The sequence below is a fragment of the Erythranthe guttata genome, chromosome 7 (genome assembly GCF_056151865.1).
Source record: "Erythranthe guttata isolate IM_541 chromosome 7, IM_541, whole genome shotgun sequence".
Taxonomy (NCBI): domain Eukaryota; kingdom Viridiplantae; phylum Streptophyta; class Magnoliopsida; order Lamiales; family Phrymaceae; genus Erythranthe; species Erythranthe guttata.
In genome coordinates, this window is record NC_142539.1 from 2153817 (window position 1) to 2178331 (window position 24515).

At 36.2% G+C, this 24515-nt stretch overlaps 3 protein-coding genes, 1 non-coding gene and 1 pseudogene across 5 annotated transcripts; 2 read left to right on the forward strand and 3 right to left on the reverse strand.

The window, feature by feature from the left end:
* Positions 1-808: 808 nt before the first annotated feature.
* On the reverse strand, positions 809-4563 carry LOC105953276 (3-ketoacyl-CoA synthase 11-like; annotated as a pseudogene). The gene is made up of 4 exons (XR_016032121.1): positions 3472-4563; position 2765; positions 2030-2136; positions 809-1726 (listed from the first exon to the last, which is right to left on the reverse strand). The product of XR_016032121.1 is annotated as a 3-ketoacyl-CoA synthase 11-like (transcript).
* A 346-nt stretch (positions 4564-4909) lies between these two features.
* On the reverse strand, positions 4910-7334 carry LOC105953275 (3-ketoacyl-CoA synthase 20-like). The gene is made up of 2 exons (XM_088820661.1): positions 6517-7334; positions 4910-5843 (listed from the first exon to the last, which is right to left on the reverse strand). Exons 1-2 carry the CDS (start codon positions 7261-7263, stop codon positions 5088-5090), a joined length of 1503 nt encoding a protein of 500 aa, XP_088676787.1. The 5' UTR covers positions 7264-7334; the 3' UTR covers positions 4910-5087.
* A 1286-nt stretch (positions 7335-8620) lies between these two features.
* On the reverse strand, positions 8621-11212 carry LOC105953274 (3-ketoacyl-CoA synthase 11). Its single transcript, XM_012976929.2, has 2 exons — positions 10190-11212; positions 8621-9540 (listed from the first exon to the last, which is right to left on the reverse strand). The coding sequence occupies exons 1-2, from the start codon at positions 10961-10963 to the stop codon at positions 8758-8760; spliced, it is 1557 nt and encodes a 518-aa protein (XP_012832383.2). The 5' UTR covers positions 10964-11212; the 3' UTR covers positions 8621-8757.
* Positions 11213-19938: 8726 nt separating this feature from the next.
* Positions 19939-21712, forward strand: LOC105953273 (CBL-interacting serine/threonine-protein kinase 7). The gene has a single exon (XM_012976928.2). It carries the CDS (start codon positions 20041-20043, stop codon positions 21364-21366), a length of 1326 nt encoding a protein of 441 aa, XP_012832382.2. The 5' UTR covers positions 19939-20040; the 3' UTR covers positions 21367-21712.
* A 1018-nt stretch (positions 21713-22730) lies between these two features.
* On the forward strand, positions 22731-24515 carry LOC105953253 (uncharacterized protein At5g64816). Its single transcript, XR_016032122.1, has 2 exons — positions 22731-22874; positions 23934-24515. It is a non-coding gene; the product is annotated as an uncharacterized protein At5g64816 (transcript).

A 24515-nucleotide genomic window follows, 5' to 3' on the forward strand; every position in this document is an offset into this window, starting at 1 on the left:
AATGTAGAAGATTCTGTTAAATTTGACACTATAAGATTGAACATGTAAGAAGATATATCCACAGTTACCCAAACATAAGGGTTTTTTTTTGTTTTTTTTTTTTTTTTTGCGTAAATTGACTTTCTATATATATACATATAGTACGATAGTTATAAAGTATAAAGTTAATTCACCAAAATCTGTACCACGTTGTAATTACAGATTTAATGTTACATGCAAGTTAAAACTTTTAAATGCAGAATTAGAGTACACCAAACCTAACTATTTAATTATATATAATGCAACTCAGTACTCTATACCCAAAATTAGTGGTACGGTGGTGGCAATTGGAACAATGTAAGACTTAATAATTGTACTTCATGCATGTATCCTATATAGTATAAACTATTAAATAATATTTAAAATAGAATATCAAGTTATAAAAAAATATAATAAAACTAACTAAAAATTCAAGTATATATAAGATATATAGCATAAAAAGTAGTGATAATGAAAAAAAAATTTAATGTATTCATTCGATTCATGTTATATTAGGTGAGTTGTTTAATTCGTTGGTCGGTATTTTCCGAAAATATTATAACTTGCTTCCTCTTCGTCGTCGATCGATTGTAGATGGTTTGTCACCCATACCTCATGTACATATATACGCATTCAAAAATAAATAGAAGAATATTATACGAATGTAGTTTATATAATAGTCGAATTGGAAGCGATTTTCAGAGCATCGACACATAATATTAACTCGATAGCCGTTTGGAGATTGATGTTTTGTCGAAAATAAAATATATACGTAAACCCTAATCGCATCCGGACGGATCGAACACCCTAAATTTCACAAATTGCATTTAATTGATACCAATACAACAAACTAACTTCCTTCAAGTAAAATATTTATGAATTAAACAAATAATTATACATATTATTTTCTCTCAAATCAAGAATCAATTAACTTATATTCGCCACCCTCGGCACCTCAACCGGAAACTCATCAATCTCATCCATCCAAGGGTTCTTCTCGCGAACCGGGTCGACCCGCTTCAAAGCCCGCCAAACCGGCTGTTACATTTAAAGCCCGACCCGAACGCAATTTGCCAAACCCTATCCCCCTTCATAATCCTCCCCTTAGCCTCACAATAAGCCAACTCATACCACAAAGAGCTACTCGAAGTATTCCCGAATCGATAAAGAGTCATTCTAGAAGGTTCCATGTGCCACTCGGTCAAATCAAGATTCTTCTCGACCTCGTCGAGCACCGCCCGCCCGCCCGCGTGCACGCAGAAATGCTCGAATGCGAGCTTGAAATCGGGTATGTAAGGCTTGATGCTCTTCATCTTGAGAATCTTTTTCGCGGCGAGTGTGAGGAGGAAGAGGAGCTGCTCCGATGTGGGGAGGACAACCGGCCCTAGGGTGGTGATGTTGGTCTTGAGGGCTTCTCCGGCGACCGACATTAGGTCTTTAGAGAGAGAACTCCGATTTGTCCGGTTTCGTCCTCTTGCTGGTAGACGCACGTGTGGCTTTTTTGATCGGAGCCGGTGTGGGTGCGGACGGTGTGGAGGAGCTGGTATTTGGAGCGGCGGCGGTGGGTGGGGTTGTTGGAGAGGAGGATGGCGGCGCCGCCCATGCGGAAGATGCAGTTTGAGACGAGCATTGACCGGTTGTTGCCGAAGTACCAGTTTAGGGTTATGTTCTCGGTGCTGACGACGAGGGCGTACGTGTTTTTGTTCACCTGCGTTTAAAGTGTATTTAGTGAGTAGTTATTTTATCAAATCTACGATTCTAATTCAACCGATCTAAATAATCAGGTATAGTAAGTATACATATTTCCTAGAAAATTTAGAAAATAAAAAATATAATATAAACAATATAAATAGTACTACAAAAAATATTATTTAGAAAGTTTAGAAATCAGGGTAAATTACGAAAAAAATCCCCTGAACTTAGGCTAAATAACAAAAAATATCCCCACCTATTTGTAATTACCGAAAAGTAAAAATAAAATTTATATTATTTAAAAAGTTTAAAACCAAACCTCCAAGAGCTGTTTGGCAAGATCAATTGAGATCAATCCAGCACTGCAACCCATGCCACCAAGATTATAGCTCAAAATATCCCCCCTAAGCTTGTAATGGTTCACAACTGTTAAGTGTATATTTTTACACTTTATCGTATCTTTTTATTTGAGCTTTTTGTGTGAATTTACGATAATTGGTGCTTAAAAAGTTGATTTATTGTATTCTAGGTACAAATTGAAGAATTGGAAAAGTTTGGGGTCAAAACTGCAATTTTGGAGAAAATATGGGCCAAAAGTGAAATAAACAAAAATGCTGAAAATTGGCTGAAAATGCCCGCGCGGCCGTGCCAAATTTAGCCTATTTTTGGCACGGCCGTGCCAAATGCAGAAATTGGGCAGAAGGTTTCGGCGATTCTCGCGCGGCCGTGCGAGAATTGCACTGATTTTCGCGCGGCCGTGCCAAATCACGCTGGAGACAATTTTGGACTTTTAAACACACAAGAAAACCTAGAATCATCTACCAAGTTGGGACATCTATTTAAGCCCAAACCAAGCACGAATCAAAGGACTTTTGACACAACCTTGGAGCAAGAGGAGCGAGAGAACGAAGAATCGAAGACGGAGAATTGACAACTCTTCATCACAATTCTTCTTTATTCTATCTTTTCTTAATCTATGTGTTTTTATATTTTTATTATGTTTTTCGTAGATAACATGAGTAGCTAAGTTTTTAATCTAGGATTTTGTTGGAACCCTATGTGGGGATGGTGAACCCGTTTTCTTGAGATTATGGAATTATGATTTTATGATTATTTCTTCTGCTTGTTATGATTGTTAGTACATGAACTTGATCAATTTATGTGCTTTATCTGTGATTATTGGGATTGACTCGACAGAGCTATTTTGATAATTAGACGGTAAGTAGAAGAACCTTCGAGTAGTTTTCACCGGATGAGTGTGTCAATTGCATGTGGTGTTGTAGATATACAGATATCACCTTAGGTAGCCATTTACGAGACTTGTGAGTTAATGCTTTATTTATAATTGGTTTGCATAGACATATAGTGAATCGTTTATGAATAATAGACTCATAATACACACGACAGCGGGTTATGAGTAAATTAGTGTCTCGGGTTAATAATCATGAATCATATATTTCATAATTGAGGGGTTTTGGGTGAGCAATTCTTGCATAGGGGGAAGATAAAATCCTAGATCCGTTTTATATTGATATTTTCTCGTGATTCTTTGTTTTCTTAATTATTTTAATTGTTTAATTGATTTAATTCGACAAACTTGCGTAGGCTGGATAAAAATCATAGTTGTTAGAATTTGGTACTTAGGATTAGATAATTTACGTATTCCCTGTGGGATCGACATCCGACTCTCACGAGTCCACTTTTACTACTTGTTTGCGATATGTGCACTTGCGTGTTAGGTATTTAGCACCCAACAACAACCATAGCCGAAAGAGACGGCGTCGGATTGAACAAGCTACAATTCACCACGAGTATCCCAATATCCTTCGCCCTAATCCCCGTTTTCGCCAACAAATCATCAATCGCACCAAACATGACCATCTGTGCCTCCTTGCGGGCCTCGGCCATGCTGGGGCTGGCCGGGACCCGCATCAGGGCTTCCGGAAAGTAGGTCTTCTGGCCCAGTCCGGATCTTTCCATGATCCTCTTCTGGAAGTCCAGATTCTCCTGCGTAAAAGTCCCCGCGCGTATCGACCGGTCCATGAACATTTCCTTGCTACACATGACCTCTTCCGGCTTGTAACAAGCGAAGTCGACTAGGTAGACTTTTCGAGGCCTTGTCATGAAGTGGAGTGTGGCTAGAAAGACTATTAGCGTGGAGCAAACGATAAACGAGAAGGAATTGGATTTGAGTAGGTCCCACAATTGGAGTAGATCGTGTGTCGTGAGAGACGAGAATTGGAGGGGAAACATAGCTAGTAAGGGGAGTAGGAGTAAGTAGACGACGGCGTGGGAGATCAAGTGGTGGTAGCCGAGTTTGACGTATTTGAGACGAACCGATTGGTGGAAGTTTGGGAGTGGTGATTTTGATTCGATCGAGATCTTTCCCGTTTCGGGTTGTCGGTTTCGATCGTTTCCGTTCGCCATTGTATTGTTGATCAACAAAAAAATCTCTTTATTCAATTAGCCTAGTAAATCAAATTCAAGCACTAAAAAATTTGGTGTGGAGTCCTATATTTTGAGAACTTAATTAGTGATGGAGGTGAAAAAGAGTGTGTGTATGTGTGTGTGAGAGAGAGAGAGAGAGAGAGAGAGAGAGAGAGAGAGAGAGAGAGAGAGAGAGAGAGAGAGAGAGAGAGAGAGAGAGAGTTGGTGAAAGTTGGAGGGAGAAATATATGTATTTAAAGGAGAAAATATTGCCTGAGGGGGTTGGGGGGGAAGCCAACCACCACAACGAACTTTTAATAGTAATAAGCGTTGTGGCGTTTAAATTGCCAAACGGGGAAAAGGCGGGTTTCACGCTAAACACGCTTTATTGTTGTGCAATTGTGTATACGTATTAGTTTCGACTTTCTAATATACAAATGTGAAATGTGTGTGTGGTCCTCCACTTGCTTGAAATAGAGACGAAGATCGAGATCTAATATGCCTTTCCTAAAAATCGAAAACCAAAACTTTCAAAACTCGGATTGAAAAATATTATCTAAATTCAAAAAATGACGTACCGGAACAAATTAGCGGAAATCAGAAATTCCACTCCAATCACCACCCTAACTAAAATATCAAATATAAATTTTGGGCAATGTGTTCTTTATATATTATATATAGAGTTCCAACTGCATGTGTCAATTACATTGATACAATAATGTTAAAAGAAAAAAAAAAAAAAAGAAAGAACAAATTATTCATTTAAAACAACTTTGGGGAATGATTAAATCGAGACATTTTTTATTAATATCAAGTGTTATTTTATTCTATCCGGACTAACCAAACATCAAACTAAACATTACTATTTAGTTAATCTTGGCAAATCTTACCAACTAAACGCGGTCTTAATACAGTAGCAAACAGAGACGACATCGTTTACTGCGAAGAAATTAAACTGGAAACCGATGAATCTCGTCGCTCCACGGATTATGGATCTCCGTATTCGGGTCAACGGTCTTCAACGCGCGCCACACGCCGCTGTTGCACTTGAAACCCGACCCGAACGCGAGCTGCCAGACCCGGTCCCCCTTTCGGATCCTCCCCTTCGCCTCCGCGTACGCCAGCTCGTACCATATCGAGCTGCTCGACGTGTTCCCGAATCTGTAGAGCGTCATTCTAGAAGGTTCCATGTCCGACTCCGTCAGCCGGAGATTCTTCTCCATCGTGTCCAGAACCCCTCTCCCGCCGGTGTGTATGCAGAAGTGCTCGAACGCCGTCTTGAAATTCGGCACGTGCGGCCTCACGTGCTTCATCCTCAGGAACTTTCTGGCCACCAGGGTGGCCAGAAAGAGGAGCTGCTCCGACGCCGGGAGGACCAGCGGCGACAGGCGCGTGATGTTCTTCTGGAGGGAATCTCCGGCGGCGGCCATCAGGTCCTTCGAGAGCGAGACGCCGACGATTCCGTCGACGTCCTCGTTCTGCGTCACACTAGCGTAGGCTCTGTCGTCGGCGCCCGTGTGGGTGCGGACGGTGTGGGTGAGCTGGTACTTGGAGCGGCGGCGGTCGGAGGATCGGTTCGATAGGAGGACGGCGGCGCCGCCCATGCGGAAGAGGCAGTTGGGGAGGAGCTTCGATCGGTCTTTGCCGGTGTAGAAATTTGACACGCATTCCAAACTCATGACTAGCGCGTACGTGTTGGGTTGTACCTGGGTCATGATTACAACTTGCGTAAATTACGAAAAACACCCTAAACTTAGACTAAATAACACAAAATGCCCCCACCTATTCGTAATAACCAAAATTCCCCTCTGATTAACTGTTGATCGAGATTTTTAACCTAAAATGTGTACATTCTATTATACCTTTTTATTAAATAGGTGAGAAATAAAAGAAAATATATGAAAATGTGTAAAGTCTATTCCTTGGAATAAAAAAAATCAGTGAAAAGTCACACTGTAACTGTAAGGGGTTGGTATAAGACGGAAACAAACCTCAGGGGTTTTTGGTAATTACGAGTAGGTGGAGGTGTTTTTCGTTATTTAACTTAAGTTCAGAAGGGTTTTCGTAATTTACCCATATTAAAACTTTCAATTTTCTCCCAAATTACATTTTATACCAACTATAAACCCTTTTAATCTCGTGATCGGTGTTAATCACAAGTTCAACCATTTAATTTTCTCATTTTTAAAAAGTTAAGGGTGCGTAGGGCTCGAAAATTATCGAGCTAAACCCTAATCACCCTATATATATATATATATATATATATATATATATATATATATATATATATATATATATATATATATATATATATATATATATATATATATATATATATATATATATATATAGTATGTGGTTAAGGGACAAAGATATTACTTGTAAGAGCCGCTTTGCAAGGTCGATACTAATTACTCCGGCACTGCAACCCATGCCGCCTAAGTTGCAGCTCACCACATGGCCCCTCAGCTTGTAGCGGTTGATGATCATGGAAGACAGTGACGGTGTAGGGTTAAAAGCGGATATATTAACGACAACAATGCCGATATCTTTAAGGTTCACTCGAGTTTTCTCGAACAAGTTATCAATGGCCCCAAATATAACGGCTTTCGCTTCTTCCTTAGTGGATTCAAAGATTTGTTTTGGCGGGAATTCCTTAAGGCCGGGGACATAAGTCATGTCACCCAGTCCGGACTTTTCTAGAACCTTCTTCACGAAAACCCCGCAATCTTCGCTTATGAATTTCGAAACTTTTTCGGTAACCTCGTCTCTAGTGCACATTAAAGAAGAATCGGGCTTGTAACAAGCGAAGTCGACCAGATAAACGGCTCTGGGGCGGCTCATGAAGTAAGCGGTGGCCAACACCGCCACTAGAGAGGTGCATGCGAGAACGGTGAGGGTGTTGTATCGGAGGTGGTAGTTGGACGCTTCGAGTGCATGTTGGAGGTCGCTAGTCGAGAGATTAGCCGCAACTGCAAGAAGAAGAGGGATTGTTAAGAGGTACATTGCGTTGGAAATTAGGTAATGAAACCCTAGTTTCACGTATTTGAGCCGAATCGAGGAACGGAAGTCGGGTTCTCCGTTCGGGGTTTTTGTGGTGTTGGATTTTTGACCTTGTGATGTCATTTTTTATGTGTGGTATATTACTTTTTTCTTGATCGATGAGGGAAAATGGTGAAAACGAGTTGGATATTTATGTATGTGAAATCTTGAATGAGCATTTGATTCTTATTATTTTTATTTTTACCTAACCCCTGTCTATATTATTATAAATTTGAGGTTACTACTACCCTTCCGAAAAGGGAATCTTTAAGCCTATTTTTAGATTTTCACTTTTTTGGATATATATTGGGTAATTACGGCCACCCTTGATGTATGATCAAATTACGAAAACCCTCTTTTGTATGGGTATTACACAAATATAAATTTAGTGAAATCTTTTAAATTACATGGAATATTCTCAATTTTGTACCCGTTTTATCTCATTCGAGCTCCACATTTTGAAGCATCATATATAAGATGTGTTTTTTGGCTTGTATATATATATCAGATTGTGGTGCATCAGAAGTTGCATTTTTACACAAAACGAGTGAACTAGAGAACATTTCACGGAATCTAGAAGGTTATGTTTGTGGACGTGTAAGAAGATTCATAGTTAAGGGTAATTGTAATTACCGAAATATGAGGGTGGTTTTTGTAATTTAATATTATTTGAAGAGTTGGTTGTAATTTACTTGTGAAGTTAAATTCACCAAAATTTGGACCACGTCGTAGCTACAGATTTAGTGTTACATGCAAGTGAACAATTTTAATTTTTAAATGCAGAATTAGAGTATACCAAACCTAAGTATTTAATTATATCTAATGCAACTCAGTACTCTATATCCATAATTAGGGGTACAGTGGTGGCAATTGGGACAATGTGAGACTTCATTAATATATGCGATTGGCCTAATTTTACTTAATAATAAATGGTAAAATACAAATGCCCATCATACTATATAAATAATATTTAAAATAGAATATCAAGTTATAAAAAAAAATAAAAAAAAACCAATTAAAAATCTAAGTATTTATAAGATAGCATAAAAAAATACTAATAATGAAAATTGAAAAAAAAATGATGTATTCATTTAATTTGATTCATGTTATATTAGGTGAGTTGTTCGTTGGTTGGTATTGTAAAAAAAATATTATAACTTTTGGGTTATTCGCAAAACAAAAACGAGCAAAATCGACTTATTACTTCCTCTTCGTCGTGGATCGATTGTACGTAGATGGTTTGTCACCCATACCTCAGATAGTACTCATTCAAACGTAAATAGAAAAACACGAATATAGTTTATATAATAGTCGAAATATTTGAAGCAATTTTCAGAGCATCGACACGTATAACTAATGTTAACTCGCTAGCCGTTTGGAGATTGATGTTTTGTCGAAAAATAAAATTTCTAGGTAAACCCTTATCGCATCGAGACGGATATCGGACATCTTAAATTTCATAAACTGCATTTAATTGATATCAATACAACAAAGTTATAACTTCCTTCAAGTAAAATATTTATGAATTAATTAAACAAATAATTACACATATTATTTTCTCTCAAATTTAAGAATCAATTAATTTACATTCGCCACCCTCGGCACCTCAACCGGAAAATCATCAATCTCATCCATCCAAGGATTCTTCTCCCGAACCGGGTCGACCCGCTTCAAAGCCCGCCAAACCGCGCTATTACACTTAAAGCCCGACCCGAACGCAATTTGCCAAACCCTATCCCCCTTCATAATCCTCCCCTTAGCCTCACAATAAGCCAACTCATACCACAAAGAGCTACTCGAAGTATTCCCGAATCGATAAAGAGTCATTCTAGAAGGTTCCATATGCCACTCGCTCAAATCGAGATTCTTCTCGACCTCGTCGAGCACCGCCCGCCCGCCCGCATGCACGCAGAAATGCTCGAACGCGAGCTTGAAATCGGGTATGTAAGGCTTGATGCTCTTCATCTTGAGAATCTTTTTAGCGGCGAGTGTGAGGAGGAAGAGGAGCTGCTCCGATGTGGGGAGGACCAGCGGCCCTAGGGTGGTGATGTTGGTCTTGAGGGCTTCTCCGGCGACCGACATTAGGTCTTTGGAGAAAGAAACTCCAATTTGTCGGGTTTCGTCTTCTTGTTGGTAGACGCACGTGTGGCTTTTTTGGTCGGAGCCGGTGTGGGTGCGGACGGTGTGGAGGAGCTGGTACTTGGAGCGGCGGCGGTGGGTGGGGTTGTTGGAGAGGAGGATGGCGGCGCCACCCATGCGGAAGATGCAGTTTGAGACGAGCATTGACCGGTCGTTGCCGAAGTACCAGTTTAGGGTTATGTTCTCGGTGCTTACCACCAAGGCGTAGGTATTTTTGTTGACCTGTGTTGGAAGTGTATTTAGTGAGCAGTTATTTATCAAATTTACGGTTGAAATTCATCCGATCTAAATAATCAGGTATAGTAAGCATACATATTTCCTAGAAATTTAGAAAATAAAAAATATAATAGAAAAAATATAATTATTACTATAAAAAAATTATCTAGAAATTTTAGAAACAAATTAATACCGAACCAATATTTAAGATTCCGTTCGGTACAAACCAAACTTTAGTTTTCAATAAAATTGGTTAGGCTAATTCTGTATCTCCCATCTAACTTCATCAATGCATCATAAACTCGTAATAAATACTACTACTATTACTACTACTAATAATTAATAATGATTAATATTTCCCTTTTAATTGCCGTTTTTAATTTTGTACATGGATTAAGAATTTCATTAAATGTGTCTTGATTTTAAGAAAAATGTATGTTTTTAGACTAAAATCACCTTATTTTATAATTAGTAAGAGAGAGAAATGAATTAAAACTGAATATTAGAAATATTTAATAAAGATATAAAGTGGAAATTATGTAATTAATGCATTATTGGAAATCTAAATTGACAAATAATATGGAAAAAATAATTTTAAGAAGAAACAGTTACTATGGAACAAATGAAGTAATGATTAAAAAGGGTAAAACAAAACCTCCAAAAGCTGTTTGGCAAGATCAATTGAGATCAATCCAGCACTGCAACCCATGCCACCAAGATTATAGCTCAAAATATTCCCCCTAAGCTTGTAATGGTTCACAACCATAGCCGAAAGCGACGGCGTCGGATTGAACAAGCTACAATTCACCACGAGTATCCCAATATCCTTCGCCCTAATCCCCGTTTTCGCCAACAAATCGTCAATCGCACCAAACATGACCATTTGTGCCTCCTTGCGGGCCTCGGCCATGCTGGGGCTGGCCGGGACCCGCATTAGGGCTTCCGGAAAGTAGGTCTTCTGGCCCAGTCCGGATCTTTCCATGATCCTCTTCTGAAAGTCCAGATTCTCCTGCGTAAAAGTCCCGGCGCGTCTCGACCGGTCCATGAACATTTCCTTGCTACACATGACCTCTTCCGGCTTGTAACAGGCGAAGTCGACTAGGTAGACTTTTCTAGGCCTTGTCATGAAGTGAAGTGTGGCTAGAAAGACCATTAGCGTGGAGCAAATGACAAACGAGAAGGAATTGGATTTGAGTAGGTCCCACAATTGGAGTAGATCGTGTGTCGTGAGAGACGAGAGATGGAGGGGGAATAGGGCTAGTAAGGGGAGTAGGAATAAGTAGAGGACGGCGTGCGAGATCAAGTGGTGGTAGCCGAGTTTGACGTATTTGAGACGAACGGATTGGTGGAAGTTTGGAAGTGGTGATTTGGATTCGATCGAGATCTTTCCCGTTTCGGGTTGTCGGTTTTGATCGTTTCCGTTCGCCATTGTATTGTTGATCAACAAAAAATCTCTTTATGCAATTAGCCTAGTAAATCAAATTCAAGTACTAAAAAATTTGGTGTGGAGTCCTATATTTTGAGAATTTTATTAGTGATGGAGGTGAAAAAGAGTGTGTGTGTGAGAGAGAGAGAGAGAGAGATGGTGAAAGTTGGAGGGAGAAATATATGTATTTAAAAGGAGAAAATATTGGCTGAGGGGGTGGCGGGGGGAAGCCAACCACCACAACGAACTTTTAGTAGTAATAAGCGTTGTGGCGTTTAAATTGCCAAACGGGGAAAAGGCGGGTTTCACGCTAAACACGCTTTACTGTTGTGCAATTGTGTATACGTGTTAGTTTCGACTTTCTAATATGCAAATGTGAAATGTGTGTGTGGTCCTCCACTTGCTTGGTTAATTCCTCTTTTGCCACTCCTGTGCACGTGGCAGGAGGAGATTGGAGTTGATGTTTTATTTGGTAATTAATTGGATTTTGTATTTTTTTTTTTGTATGGAAAGTAAATAAATAATATATTATTTATGTATAATATGACTTTTTATCTACTTTCATATCGTAGTTGATCTACTAAATTTTGATATTTCAACAAATTTTAGGTGTATAAGATATTGTCGTCACACGTGCCGAAATGAACTGAGATGTTTTTTTCTCCTATAAAGTTACTTCAATAATGAAAGAAATCAATAGTTAAATTTCATCTGCAAACATTTTATTTTTTGTAACGAAGAAATTCACTGCCCAACCGTGTAAGTGCACTGGATAAACTTACACTCTCGTATAATAGCATACGAGAGACGTAAACCAGTGAACTTGAGTTAGTTTGAGCAAATTATTAACTACTCCCTTCGTTCCCTATTATGTGTCGTTTTTTGATTTGCACAAGTATTAAGAAGCTCAATAAATGTATCTTGATTTTAGGTAAAATATATTAGAAAGACTAAAATAACCTTAATTATTATGATGTGATAAGAGAGAGTTAATACTTATTGTTGAATTAATAAGGTTAAAAAATGAAAAAAATGCATTTAATGCAGTATTGGAAATCTAAAGTGACAGATAATATGGAACAAAAATATTTTAAAAAAGAGACAGTTATTATGGAACAGAGAGAGTACTAAATTTTATAGGAATAATTGAACTCGACAGTAGCAAAGGAAGGATGGCTCAAACTTCTACTTTGGTGATTAAGAAACAAATTTGATCAAATCAATGAAAATTAAAGAAAAGTGCACAATGTTAGGTAGATATCATTAAATTTTGACAGACAAAAACTGATAAGTAGCTGTCCAACTTAATTATTTTGGATTTTTGGTTTTGCTTTTGGTCAAACATTCACACTATTTTTCGATAATTATTTATGCTTTTATAATTATTTTTTATTAAAACATTTTATGGGCTTTCTTAATTGAAAAAAATTAGTGCATGGGTTGAATCAGAGGTTATGAAACATGAATAGGGCTTCTAAGAGGTATCAAATTAAAGCCCGGCCCATTTAATATATATTGGGCCCATGGGATTGACTGCTAGCTAGATAACTATTACAAATTCCATATTATCAGTGTGTGTGTGTGTGTGTGTGTGTGTTTATGAATTAAATAATATAATAATTGTATTATATATTTTGGATCCTACTTTTTATTCTCGACAAAAATGATCTTGTTCCCCAAAAAGAAATATATATATTATTTTCCAAAATAAAAACAAAATAGACAGAAATATATAATAATTAAATATTATAAGGTTTAGTTGCATCACAGCCTTTCATTTGCTTCAAGAGCCATTCAAGTGAAGTATTGAGTAACCCTCAATCTTATGGTTGAATGAAATTACTCTTATTCTTGTAATATTTTTGTAATATATAATGAGAAAAATTAGTAATATTTGATGTTAATTATGTGTTAGTGTTTATTGTAAGACCATCATTATTAGATTTTTTTTTCTTACGTTAAAAAAGACTACGTACTGAGTGGTCGATCTTTTCAGTGTGCATCTCTATATAGAACTGTAAACTGGAACATAAGTTTCTGTAATGACTTTATGATTTTTTTTGGGTTGGAATTAATTTGCTATTTTTTTTTTCTTTTGTTCAATTTTTAAAAGTAATACGGGAACTTTATGTGTTTCAAAATTATGTATATTTTATATTTATAAATATAAATTTTCTATGTAAATAATGTCATATTATATACACATTAATAAACCATTAAAAAGAAAAAAAAAAGGAAAATAGCAATAACAAATGCGGTTAGGTTAAAGTCGTGCCAACTTTGAGAGGTCATTGTAAATTCAAGAATAATTATTAGCCGTTTAATATAAAATTACCAATGTTAATCATTGTATTTTTTATTAAATGTCACACCAAAAAAAATTGATTGTATTTTAATATTAGAAATTTAGAAGTTGCAATCAATTAAGAACAAGAAAAGTGATGTGCATATCTAATGCGCATGCCACCTTTTTGTTATCACATCCAAAAATATCTTCCCATTGGTCATTTCTTTTTTAAGGTCATCTAATAGGTCCAATTATATAAAATGATTCATATATATATATATATATATATATATATATATATATATATATATATATACTAGAACTCGATGAATTAATAACATGGCTTAACTAATAGTTCATTCTGGTCCCAACTCTGTAAAAACCTACTGAATATTAGTTCGATAATTTAATATTTCGCTAAATTAATATAATTTTATTAGTTCTGACTGTATTAATTTATAGAAGTTTAACCGTATATCGTTTGGCTAAGCTTGTTTTATCCTAGTGATGAACTCTTACTTCAGATAAGTTGTTTTAAGAGCTAATAAGTTGTTACGTCTTATTTATAAAATTATTTTTTAAAATGTTTGGATACTGAGTTCATAAGCTGTTTTTACTCATCATACAATCTTTGATAAAAAAAAGGTGGGGTTATACGTAATTTTTAAAAAAATCTTATTTGTTATCAAACAACTTATTTTTTGAAATTTTAATTTTTTTTTTAAATTACCAATTTTTTTGAAAGAACTTATATGCTCTTAAATATCTTATACACTCTTTTTAACACTCTCCGAGTTTTAGGTTTAGTTGTATAATCTGAAAGTTTAATAATCAAATGTCACAAAAGTCTCTACATATATTAAATAAAATAACAACACATTATTCCGAGATATTTCTTGATTGAAGTTAAAGTACAAAATAATTAATTTGCATGTCACATAATTATTTAGACAGGTAGACCAACTTTTCTAACATGCCAGATTCGGACCTAGTTAATTAAAATACAATAAAGGCCATGACCAATTTATTGATCCAATTATTTATCAAATTTAAGATATTAAATCAAACAAGTGACAAAATTTTAGGTGATAATAAGACAAAAGTTTCTCATTACTTATATTAATTACCAAATATTCTTTTATATTCACACGACAATGATTATATTATTTTAATAATAATTAGAGAAATAAAATAAAAATAAGTTATTGTCACAAGTTATCATGTCATTTTAATTGTTACTACATATTGGACTGTTTTTTTCCAATATTATTTTCATTAAAAATAAAAACAATTTCAACATGAATATTTAAATATTAAACGACAATAAAATGGCATGAACATTACAACTATAATTAATTTGATAAGTTTGTAGGCTTATCAGTAATATTTAACAGTGACAACTTAAGTGTATTTTTTTTTTCTTGGAGTTCTTGTGTACAAAAAAAAAGTTATTAATAAATAAATATACTATGACTAATATTAAATTTCATTTTGGTTCAATTTATTCAAACTCTAAAATTAATTTCATATAAGACAAAAATATTTAACAATATAATATTCTACGATGTTACATAGGAAGAACCCTTATAATTTTCGTCGATACGATCCCTCCAATTCGAATTTGAAAAATACATGAAAATCTATCTTTTTATTTATTTATTTATTTTATATATATATATATATATATATATATATATATATATATATATATATATATATATATATATATATATATATATATATATATATATATATATATATAAAAAGTAAAATCTAAGTATCTTTTGTGATTGGGACAATTGGCTAGTCCATACCCATGAATTTATCCCTAATTATTTAACTAGTCCAATAGGACGGCTAATTAATAATTAGTATAGTTTAATTGAGTAATTAATTTATAATTTTCCCTACTAAATACTGATTGTTAAATACCAGCCACAACAATTGCAAAATTCCAATGTGACAACAAATTAAAGGTGGCATGTTTTTTTAGCCTCCACCACAATGATGTCACGTGTCATGTCTCTGGTAATTTTAATCATACAGTAGATTAGTGGTTGTTAATTATGTAATTAGTTACATACAAAGAGCTGTTTTTTTTCTTAACAGGCTTATACTTTTATTCATTAATTGTCTACAAATTAATTCAGCAAAAACAATTGTCTACGAATTAAAAGGAATAGATCGGGAGAATTACACATTTGGTCCGTCATGTTTGGCCAGATTCCACTTTTGGTGACCGTTATTTTAAAGTGAACAAAATTCACTTTCAATGTTCAATTTTAAACGCTTTCGGTCCCCGCTGTTATATGCTCGTTTGCAAGTAACGGAAAACACTATTTTGGGGCCAAAAGTGAATTTTTTTTTTGTAATTAAATTTTTAATAATATTAAGTATGATTAAAATTAATATGTTTAGTTAATTAATTTTTTTATTATTAAAAATTTAATTATAAGTAATATAATTATAATAATATTAAGTATAATTAAAAATAATTTGTTTAATTAATTATAAGTAGTATATTTTAATTTCTAATTATTTTTGAACCACAAAAAAATTTTAAATTTTAGATTTACCCCAAAATAGTGTTTTCCGCTACCTGTTAACGTTCAATATAAAGTTAACTTGGAACAAGAGAGACTAAAAATGGAATCATGCCAAATATGAGGGGCCAACAGTGTAATTCTCCCAGAATTGATTAAATATTAAAATAAAATAATAATACTCTCATTTGACTGCAATGGTGGGACCATTTATAACAGCACACGTGGTGGGGTCTGACCGGCTGGAATAGACCACATAGTAACGTAGTCAGATAAACCAAGTGGACCTAATAAACTGATGGCTCAATGGCTCACAACCCACACAATAATCTCTTAACCATGGTTAGTGGGAACGACAATAAATTGATTGAATTTAAATTTATTATGTTTTTTTTATTTCATTTAATGATTACCATACATGATGATATTGACTAATTAAATTTATTATGTTTTTTTAATCGTTTATTAATTAATGTAGATGCTAGGGCGGTAACCTAGACACTTTTTTTTAAATCAATTATTCTTATAATATTTTCAGACCCAGACCTTAATTCAAGGGTCCGTTAAGGTAGCGAACCCGAACCTGGTACCCACAAGGAACCAATTCTCACTGGAGTTGAAATTCCCACATTGCGGCTGCCAGGATTCGATCCTATGATATTGCACCAACTTACCACCTTCGGAACCAATTGAGCTACACCCATGCGGGCACTAACAATTTAAATCTCGACTCAATGAATTTATATTCATACATAAATTCAAGTATTTGTGTAAAATTCACATGGATTGTTAATCATTTATATCCTATGTTATTAAAAAAAATAAAAAAATTCACATACTTTTAGGCCCCGTTTGATTGCCAAGATAAGCCATGATTAACTAAATAGTTGGACTTAATTTGATGTTTGGTATCCTCAATAAATTGTCAGGTCGACCCGCCAAAATTAAATAATCATGACTTATCTTGTCTTATCTTGGCTTATCTTGCATTCTAATGAGTTTTTTTTGTTGGACGTTTCAAGCTCCAATAAAATAGTTGGGTTTCATTAGATTATTTAATCTTATCTTGGCTAATCTTATCTTGCCAACCAAACGAGACCTTAGGGTGTTATGATGTGGTCAATTTGATTTTTATGGGCCGAATTCTCCATATTTAAATTAATGAGTTGAAGGCCTACTAAATTACAAAGATGGTCAGGAGCTGGCTCAGTAAAACCAAAAGCCCACTTACTAGCAAATTGAAGAGTTGGACATGGCGCCGGTGGAACTGAGAGCTCGAGACCAGTGGCATTGGCGAACTGAGATCTCAAGGCTATTGTTCTTGATACGATTAAAGAGGAAGGAGACGAGGACGCGGTAGGAGGCAAGCTAACCCTAGGATGCCGAGAAGATCCAATCTAAGGGTTGTCTCCATAAATAGATTAGATAATTGACGCGACAATTATGCAATTAGAATCAAATCTTGAACCAATCCAAGGGTTCTAGGATGTGAAATGTCTATTGAGAAACCCTTTGTATAATGAATACAAGAACTCGGTCAGGGTTACGTTTTGAGAGCACAATCACGATCTCCAATATGATATATACAGTATTTTCTGAATTTTCTATCTACTTCTACATTTTTCACTTGTCTCGTATATCTTCACCGACGAAAGCATCGGCGTCAGGTGAGCTTTTCCGGCGGTTCAAAAAGTATGTAAAATTTGAAAGAAGGTCTTGAGGGTGTAGATTTTACTCCACCACTACTAAGAAGATTCTATTAATTAAAAAAAATGATATGATCAAAACTAATTCTCAAAAAAAAATTCATTTAAAAAAACTTAAAAGTAGGTGGTTCACCTCATCACCAAAATCCAAGAAACTGCCAATGAAGTTCAACAACAGCTAAGCCATTCCATCATGAAACAAGTTGCATATCTAATATGAGTGGATGTTATATATCTTGAGGTCCACATACATGTGAAAATTATAAGAGATATTAATCTATGTATTTAACTAAAGATGCTTTACATAATCCCATCCTTAATCAACTTCTTCTTAATTAATGAATGTAATTTGTACATAATGATAATCATACATGCATTCAATAATTTATAAATAATTAACTCAACTCAAATTAAAAAAAAAAGTATAAGAGACAATGAGACATCCTTTTTTTTTTTTTAACATTTGAAACCGATGTATTTTAATTAAATTTTTGTTGAAAAGAAATTCGTAGACTGCAATCACATGTGTGCATTGCATAAATTAAGCTCTCGTGCAATAATATGCAAATTTTACAAGAGCTGTAAATTGCATTAGACAAGTTATTTGCAGCAAACTCGAGCTAAAAAGTAATGACAGACGAATAAAATCAAACTCGATTAACGATAGCTCTTCTTATTCCACCAACTAGGCTGATATTATACGTATGCTATATAGTAATTACTTGACACAATAATGTAGCACTACTTGTAGCAATTTATATTGATGCTCCAAATATATCAAGATCCCATATTTGTAATAGTAGAGTTTCTTCCATACTCTTCCATATTAAGTCTAAGTTGAATGCTAATTAAAAATTAGTCACTCTAGACAATGAAATGATGTGCATATTGCTAATTTGCTATAATTAAAAGTATTTTAATAACAGCCCCAACCAGATGGATTAGTGGACTTTTATGGATTAATTAATTAAAATTACTAAATACCACCAATAATACAATGAATGCACTGACAACTCACATATAGTCAAATTTGATATTGGGACCAATTATTAGCTTTTATTAACGGCACAAAAACTGACCTTCCTATTACACACAATTTAGAAATAAAACTAACAGGAAAATTTACAGTTTTCACCCCTCAAGTTTGCACTAATTTGATATTTGCTCCCCCATGTTTATAAAAAAAAATACATTTTGGTCCATTCAAGTTTCAACAATTTGACACTTTTGGTCATTTCAATCAATTTACCCTTAGTTCGTCACTTATGGTTGCGATGGATACACGTTTGATTCCTTTAGTTTTAATGAAAAAGTGACGGAAAAGACTAAAAATGTTGAACTTTGAAATATGAGGGACCAAATGCGTTTTTATGAACATGGCGACCAAATATGAAATTAGTACAAACTTGAGGGATGGAAGCCGATTTTTTCCAAAAAAAAATAATGTTTATATGACCGAATGAGGTATATAAAAAAAAAAACTAAAGAAAAATAAATTTATCATATGCTACAAAAAATGAATTTCATATAAATATATGTTTTTATATGCAGATTTATAATAATTGACATATATGATGCATTCGATTCGATATAGTACGAATAAGGCGATATATATTACAATTATTACGGATGTTGTTTTTTTGTATCAAATTTTTGTACATATAGTTTCCACGAAATGAATATTATAATATATTGATCAATTGAAATTACATAGAACTATCATCCGATGAAACTTATCGAATTAAATAAATATTTATATTTGCTTTTTGGAAAAATGAAATATCTGGGAATGTCATTTATGGTGGTATTTTAGTAATATAATTTTGTATTTTGCATTATACTAAATCAAATTTCAAGTCAAAATTGAGATAAAAAAATCGAGACCCTTCTATTAACATTTTGTATATAATAATATATAGGGTAAATTTCACTCATACCCCTGAGGTATGCTTAAATAATTTTAAGATCCATACAGTATCGATAATTACACTCACCCCCCTGAAAACGTAGTTAGAAACTCTAACGGGATAATGCATTGTATATATTATTTCGATAGTGTTCTAATGGACTATTACTTTTAGCTAGTGGTGGAGATAACATAGAGTTATAGGGAGTTATATCCCCCAATATTTCTTAAATCACCCATAACTTTTTCTTGTCTCCTGAAACCAATAGTCCGTTAGAACTCTATCGTAATAACGTATCTAATGCATTAATTATCCCATTAGAGTTTATAACTACGTTTCAAGGGGGTGAGTGTAATTATCGATACTACAGGGACCTTAAAGTTATTTAAGCATACCTCAGGGGTGTGGGTGTAATTTACCCTAATATATATGCATACATATGATGATTATATAATAAAAAAATAAATTATTAATAATTACATGAGTGCATCATGTGATTTAATTGTATACGTCTCTACTAACCCTTCACTATAAAAACCAGTGCAACAAAGTACACAAAGGAAACCCTCTCTTTCCTCCAGCCTCCGCCGAGATCTACCCCACTGCAACCACCCACCCCCCACCCCGGCCCCCCCAGATGGGCCAAAACAACCCACCGCCACCTTCCCCCACCGCCTCAATCAGGAGATCCACGAGTTCCGGCGGCGGAAGCGGCTCAATCATCCTCGAAAAGTACCAACTCGGCCGCCTCCTCGGCCGCGGCAGCTTCGCCAAGGTGTACCTCGGCCGATCTCTCGATAACAGCGACGAAGAAGTTGCCGTCAAAGTCATCGACAAGGCGTCCACCGTCGACGCCGCCATGGAGCCCCGGATACTCCGGGAGGTCTCCGCCATGCGCCGCCTCCACCACCACCCAAACATCCTCAAACTCCACGAGGTCATGGCCACCAAATCGAAGATCTACCTCGTGATGGAGCTCGCCCAGGGCGGCGAGCTCTTCGCCAAGCTCCACCGCTGCCGCCGCTTCTCCGAATCCACCGCCCGGAAGTACTTCCAGCAAGTCGTCTCCGCCCTCCGATTCTGCCACCAGAACGGAGTCTTCCACCGCGACATCAAGCCGCAGAACCTCCTCCTCGATCAGAACGGCCTCCTCAAAATCACCGATTTCGGACTCTCCGCCCTATCGGAACAGAAAAGGGACGGCCTGATCTACACCGCCTGCGGCACGCCGGCGTACACCGCGCCGGAGGTGGTCTACCGGAAGGGCTACGACGGCGAAAAGGCAGACGCCTGGTCCTGCGGCGTTCTCCTCTACGCCTTCCTAGTCGGCAGCCTCCCTTTCGATGACAGCAATTTGTCGAACATGTACCGTGCAATGCACAAACGCTCATTCGAATTCCCCGATTGGGTTTCCAAATCGGCCAAACTCGTCATATACAAACTCCTCGACCCAAACCCTAACTCAAGGCTGAGCCTCGATGACCTGATCAAACTCTCCTGGTTCAAAAAATCATTCTCCCAAGAGAATCTCTGCTCGCAAGCCGATCAAAGTCCTCGATCCGAATTTCTCAACCGAAAGGAGTCCGACTACTTGCCGAAAGTGAATGCTTTCGACATAATTTCAATGTCATCGGGGCTCGATTTATCGGGGCTTTTAGAAGCGGAGGTGAACAGCAAGGAGATGAGGTTTACTAGTGTTTTGGAGGTGGTTGTGATTGAGGAGAAGGTTGTGAATGTTGGGGAGAAACTCGGGTACAGAGTGGAGAAAGGGAAAGGTGGCGGGATTCGACTCGTTAAAGGACGGGCGGTTCTTGTTTTGCAGATTTGGGAACTGGCGATTGAGTTGTGGTTAGTGGAAGTGAAGTTAGTTGATGGTAGTATGGAGTTTGGTGTTCTGCAGTGGGGTGAGTTGAAATCGGGGCTCGGCGATATCGTACTCTCGTGGCACAACGAGGTTTCTTGAGCAAACGTTCTAGTTTAGGCGATTCTACCGATTGATTTTGCTTTCGTTTGGGGCCGTAATTTTATGGGGAATTCATGTTCTTACATCATATCAATCAAGAGATGAATGTAAGAAAGAGTTGGGTTGATCTATGGATGATGAAATCTTGGGGGTGGGGGGGATGAGATTTTTCTTCTTTTTTTTTTTTTTTTCTTTTTCTTTTCTTCTTTTTTTTTTTGTTTTTTTTTTGTTTTTTCAATTTAGTTAGGTTAGGAGAAAAGTATCCTCTATAAGGAGGTGCATGACAATGGAACTTTTGTATATGGATTTTGCTTTTTAATAGATAGACTAATTTAATTGGATAGCATTTCTTGATTTTGTAATTCTTTTTGTTCTTGCATAATAACTTGTAATTAATTTGATATTTTGCATTTGCACCCCATAACCATTGTCATATGTGGCAAAGGTACTTGATAAATCTTCATTTCATTAGAGTTGTGAGATAAAACAAGAAGTTGGTGCTAGTAGAGACAAGTTGTGATATCACATGTGTGTTCTCAATTATGACAAACATGACATATACACTCTAGAGCATTCAAACTTTGAGGCCTCCGTAAACTTTGAGGTCGGACCAACGAACTAAAAACGAGCCCTTTCGGCTAAAGTCTGAAGAAGATACGAATTTGAGTCGCTAGCCCACTAAGGAAGAAGCCCAATATATACAAACAAGCCTACTATGAGAAGAATTCGCAAGAAATAGATGCGCGCTTCTTAAGTTCACATGAAGTAGACGCTCTCTCCTTACGGACTCGCGGAACGGAAAAAAGGACCCATAGCGTAATAGGCGGCAATAATACAAGAACACAAATCTTTCTTCACTTATACTTTCCGTCCGTTTAATTCATCGTCGCCGGACATATTCTAGTGTTAGTGGACTTTCCGGTGGTTAAAGAAACATGGTTTGGAAGGAAGTCTTGAATGTGTAGATCCTACACCATCAATTTGTTTTTTCACTGGGTAAATCTACGCTATCGTATATTAGCTTGCAGATCATACAAGAGAAGTAAACTACACTTGGTTAACCATGTGTGACAAGCTCGATCTAGCGAAATTGACAAAAGGATTCGAACATGGATCAACTGACACAAGCTCACTTGCTTCAACCGATAAATCACCTCCCTTTAGGGGACGATTTGTATATATTTGAACAAGGATTTCAAATGACTTAGATAATCACACACACACACCCAAAAAAAAAAAAAAAAAAAAAAAAAAAAGAAGGGGAAAAATTGGGTTTTGGATCGGGTCAAGTATAATAGATAAAACGGGTCGTACGGCCCAATAAGCTGCTATGAAACGGGCCACACTACCTAAAATCCATTCCTCTTCGTCTTCTTCACAACTTCTAACTATTTTTTTTTTCCACTCTTCCCCGTTGGTTCTCAATTACAGGTTCAAAATCACCCTCCACTCTTCCGGCGGCGTAAACTAGGGTTCCGGCGGAAAGTCCGAAGACGTCTTGCCTCGCTGTAAGTTTTTTTTTTTTTTTTTTTTTTTAATTCTGTTGCCATTTGTGGTAGTGGAGATACAGTAAACATTATATAATTACTCAAAATAGAAATAAGATTGTATACTATTTTGGGTAAATTTAATTGTTTTCATGAATACCTCAATTCTGATTGGTGGTAGAAGCTTTTGAAGAGCTTAGGGTTTTTAATTTGTTTTAATTACTTTTTTTTTTAAGACTTAGTAATTAGTTTCTCTTAGAAATGCAATCTGATGTATAAAAAGAATTACTTAAAATTTATAACATGTTGCATTTTGATCACTGCGAATCGGATGTGTGTCGAGAAATATCGAAGATTGTCCGAGAATTTGAATGCAAGTTATTATTATTATTATTATAATTCGATTGCTATCGGTTCTGTTACTCTGCTAAAGTCGATATGTAGGTACTCAGTGGAATAGAACTTTTTACGTGCATATTTTCATAATCGTGATTCGCCATATTTTCGTAAACCGATTATCGGTTTGGTTCGAGGAAATCGACAAGTAAAAAGATGAAAAAAGCTAGTAAAGGTTTCGTTTTTAATTTACTCAAAGGCTCGTAGATGAGAAAAAATTTACGCCTCCATTCGCTCTTTCGAGTTCAATGTGTGTGTGTGTGTGTGTGTGTGTGTGTGTGTGTGATTGTCATTCGGGTATAAAGCCGACAATTAGTGTTTGGACTTTCACTATTAGGGGAAGAAATTTCGAGTTTACTGCATTTAGTATCCCGGTGTTATATCGAATTGTTAAAACCTTGCCATGTTAGTAATATTAGCAAAAAGACCCCTATAATGCATTTTCTTAGCATTCACAACCCCCTAAAATGGTGAGTTTTTTCTAGGTAATAATTTGCTAAAAAAATTGAATCATAGGGTTTTTTTTGCTAATAAACTAACACAAGGGGTTTTTAAGCAATTAGGGAAAACACAGGGGTGCTGAATGCAATTAACCCCATGAATTTCACTCTTCTCTTCCAAATTTCACTTTTTTCATCAAAACTACCAACCAAAACTAGCGAATTTCGATTTTTTTTTTAATAGGTACAACAATGGTGGATGCATGGTGGGCGGTAGCGGCAGCTGCCGCCGCCACTGTCCCCGTTTTCATTGCCGGAAAGGCTTTCAGAAACAGAGGTGCCGACGAGCAAAGGGTTAAAAAAACCCCTCTAGGAGGAGGGGGCCAAAGAGAGAATAACACGGGCGATATTTTCGTGTGCGAGAGAGTTTGCACTTCGAAAAGAATGCTCAAGAAAGTTGGCGCCTTCTCGAAAGATCCAATAAAGGACACGTGTGTTACGGTGTGCGGTATTTCCGAATTGGACGCATGTGCGGATGCGTGCGCGAGGACCGTGTGCGTTGACCAACACCAAGTGCCGAATTGGAACGACGTCTGCCTACGGAGGTGTCAGAGCGAATGCCTCAAATTATCCGAGTCTCGACTCTCTTCGTGACAAATAAGAAAACGTGGTTGTTTTGATTCTTGATTTTTGATTATTTTGCTCGTCAGTGAGTTTTTTTTTTTTTTTGGAATTGGGATCGCGTGTTAAGGCCGATATAATCGACACTTGTGAAGTGTTTGGTGTTCGGGTTTGAAGCTCGTGATTTAAAAAAGAAAAAGAAAAA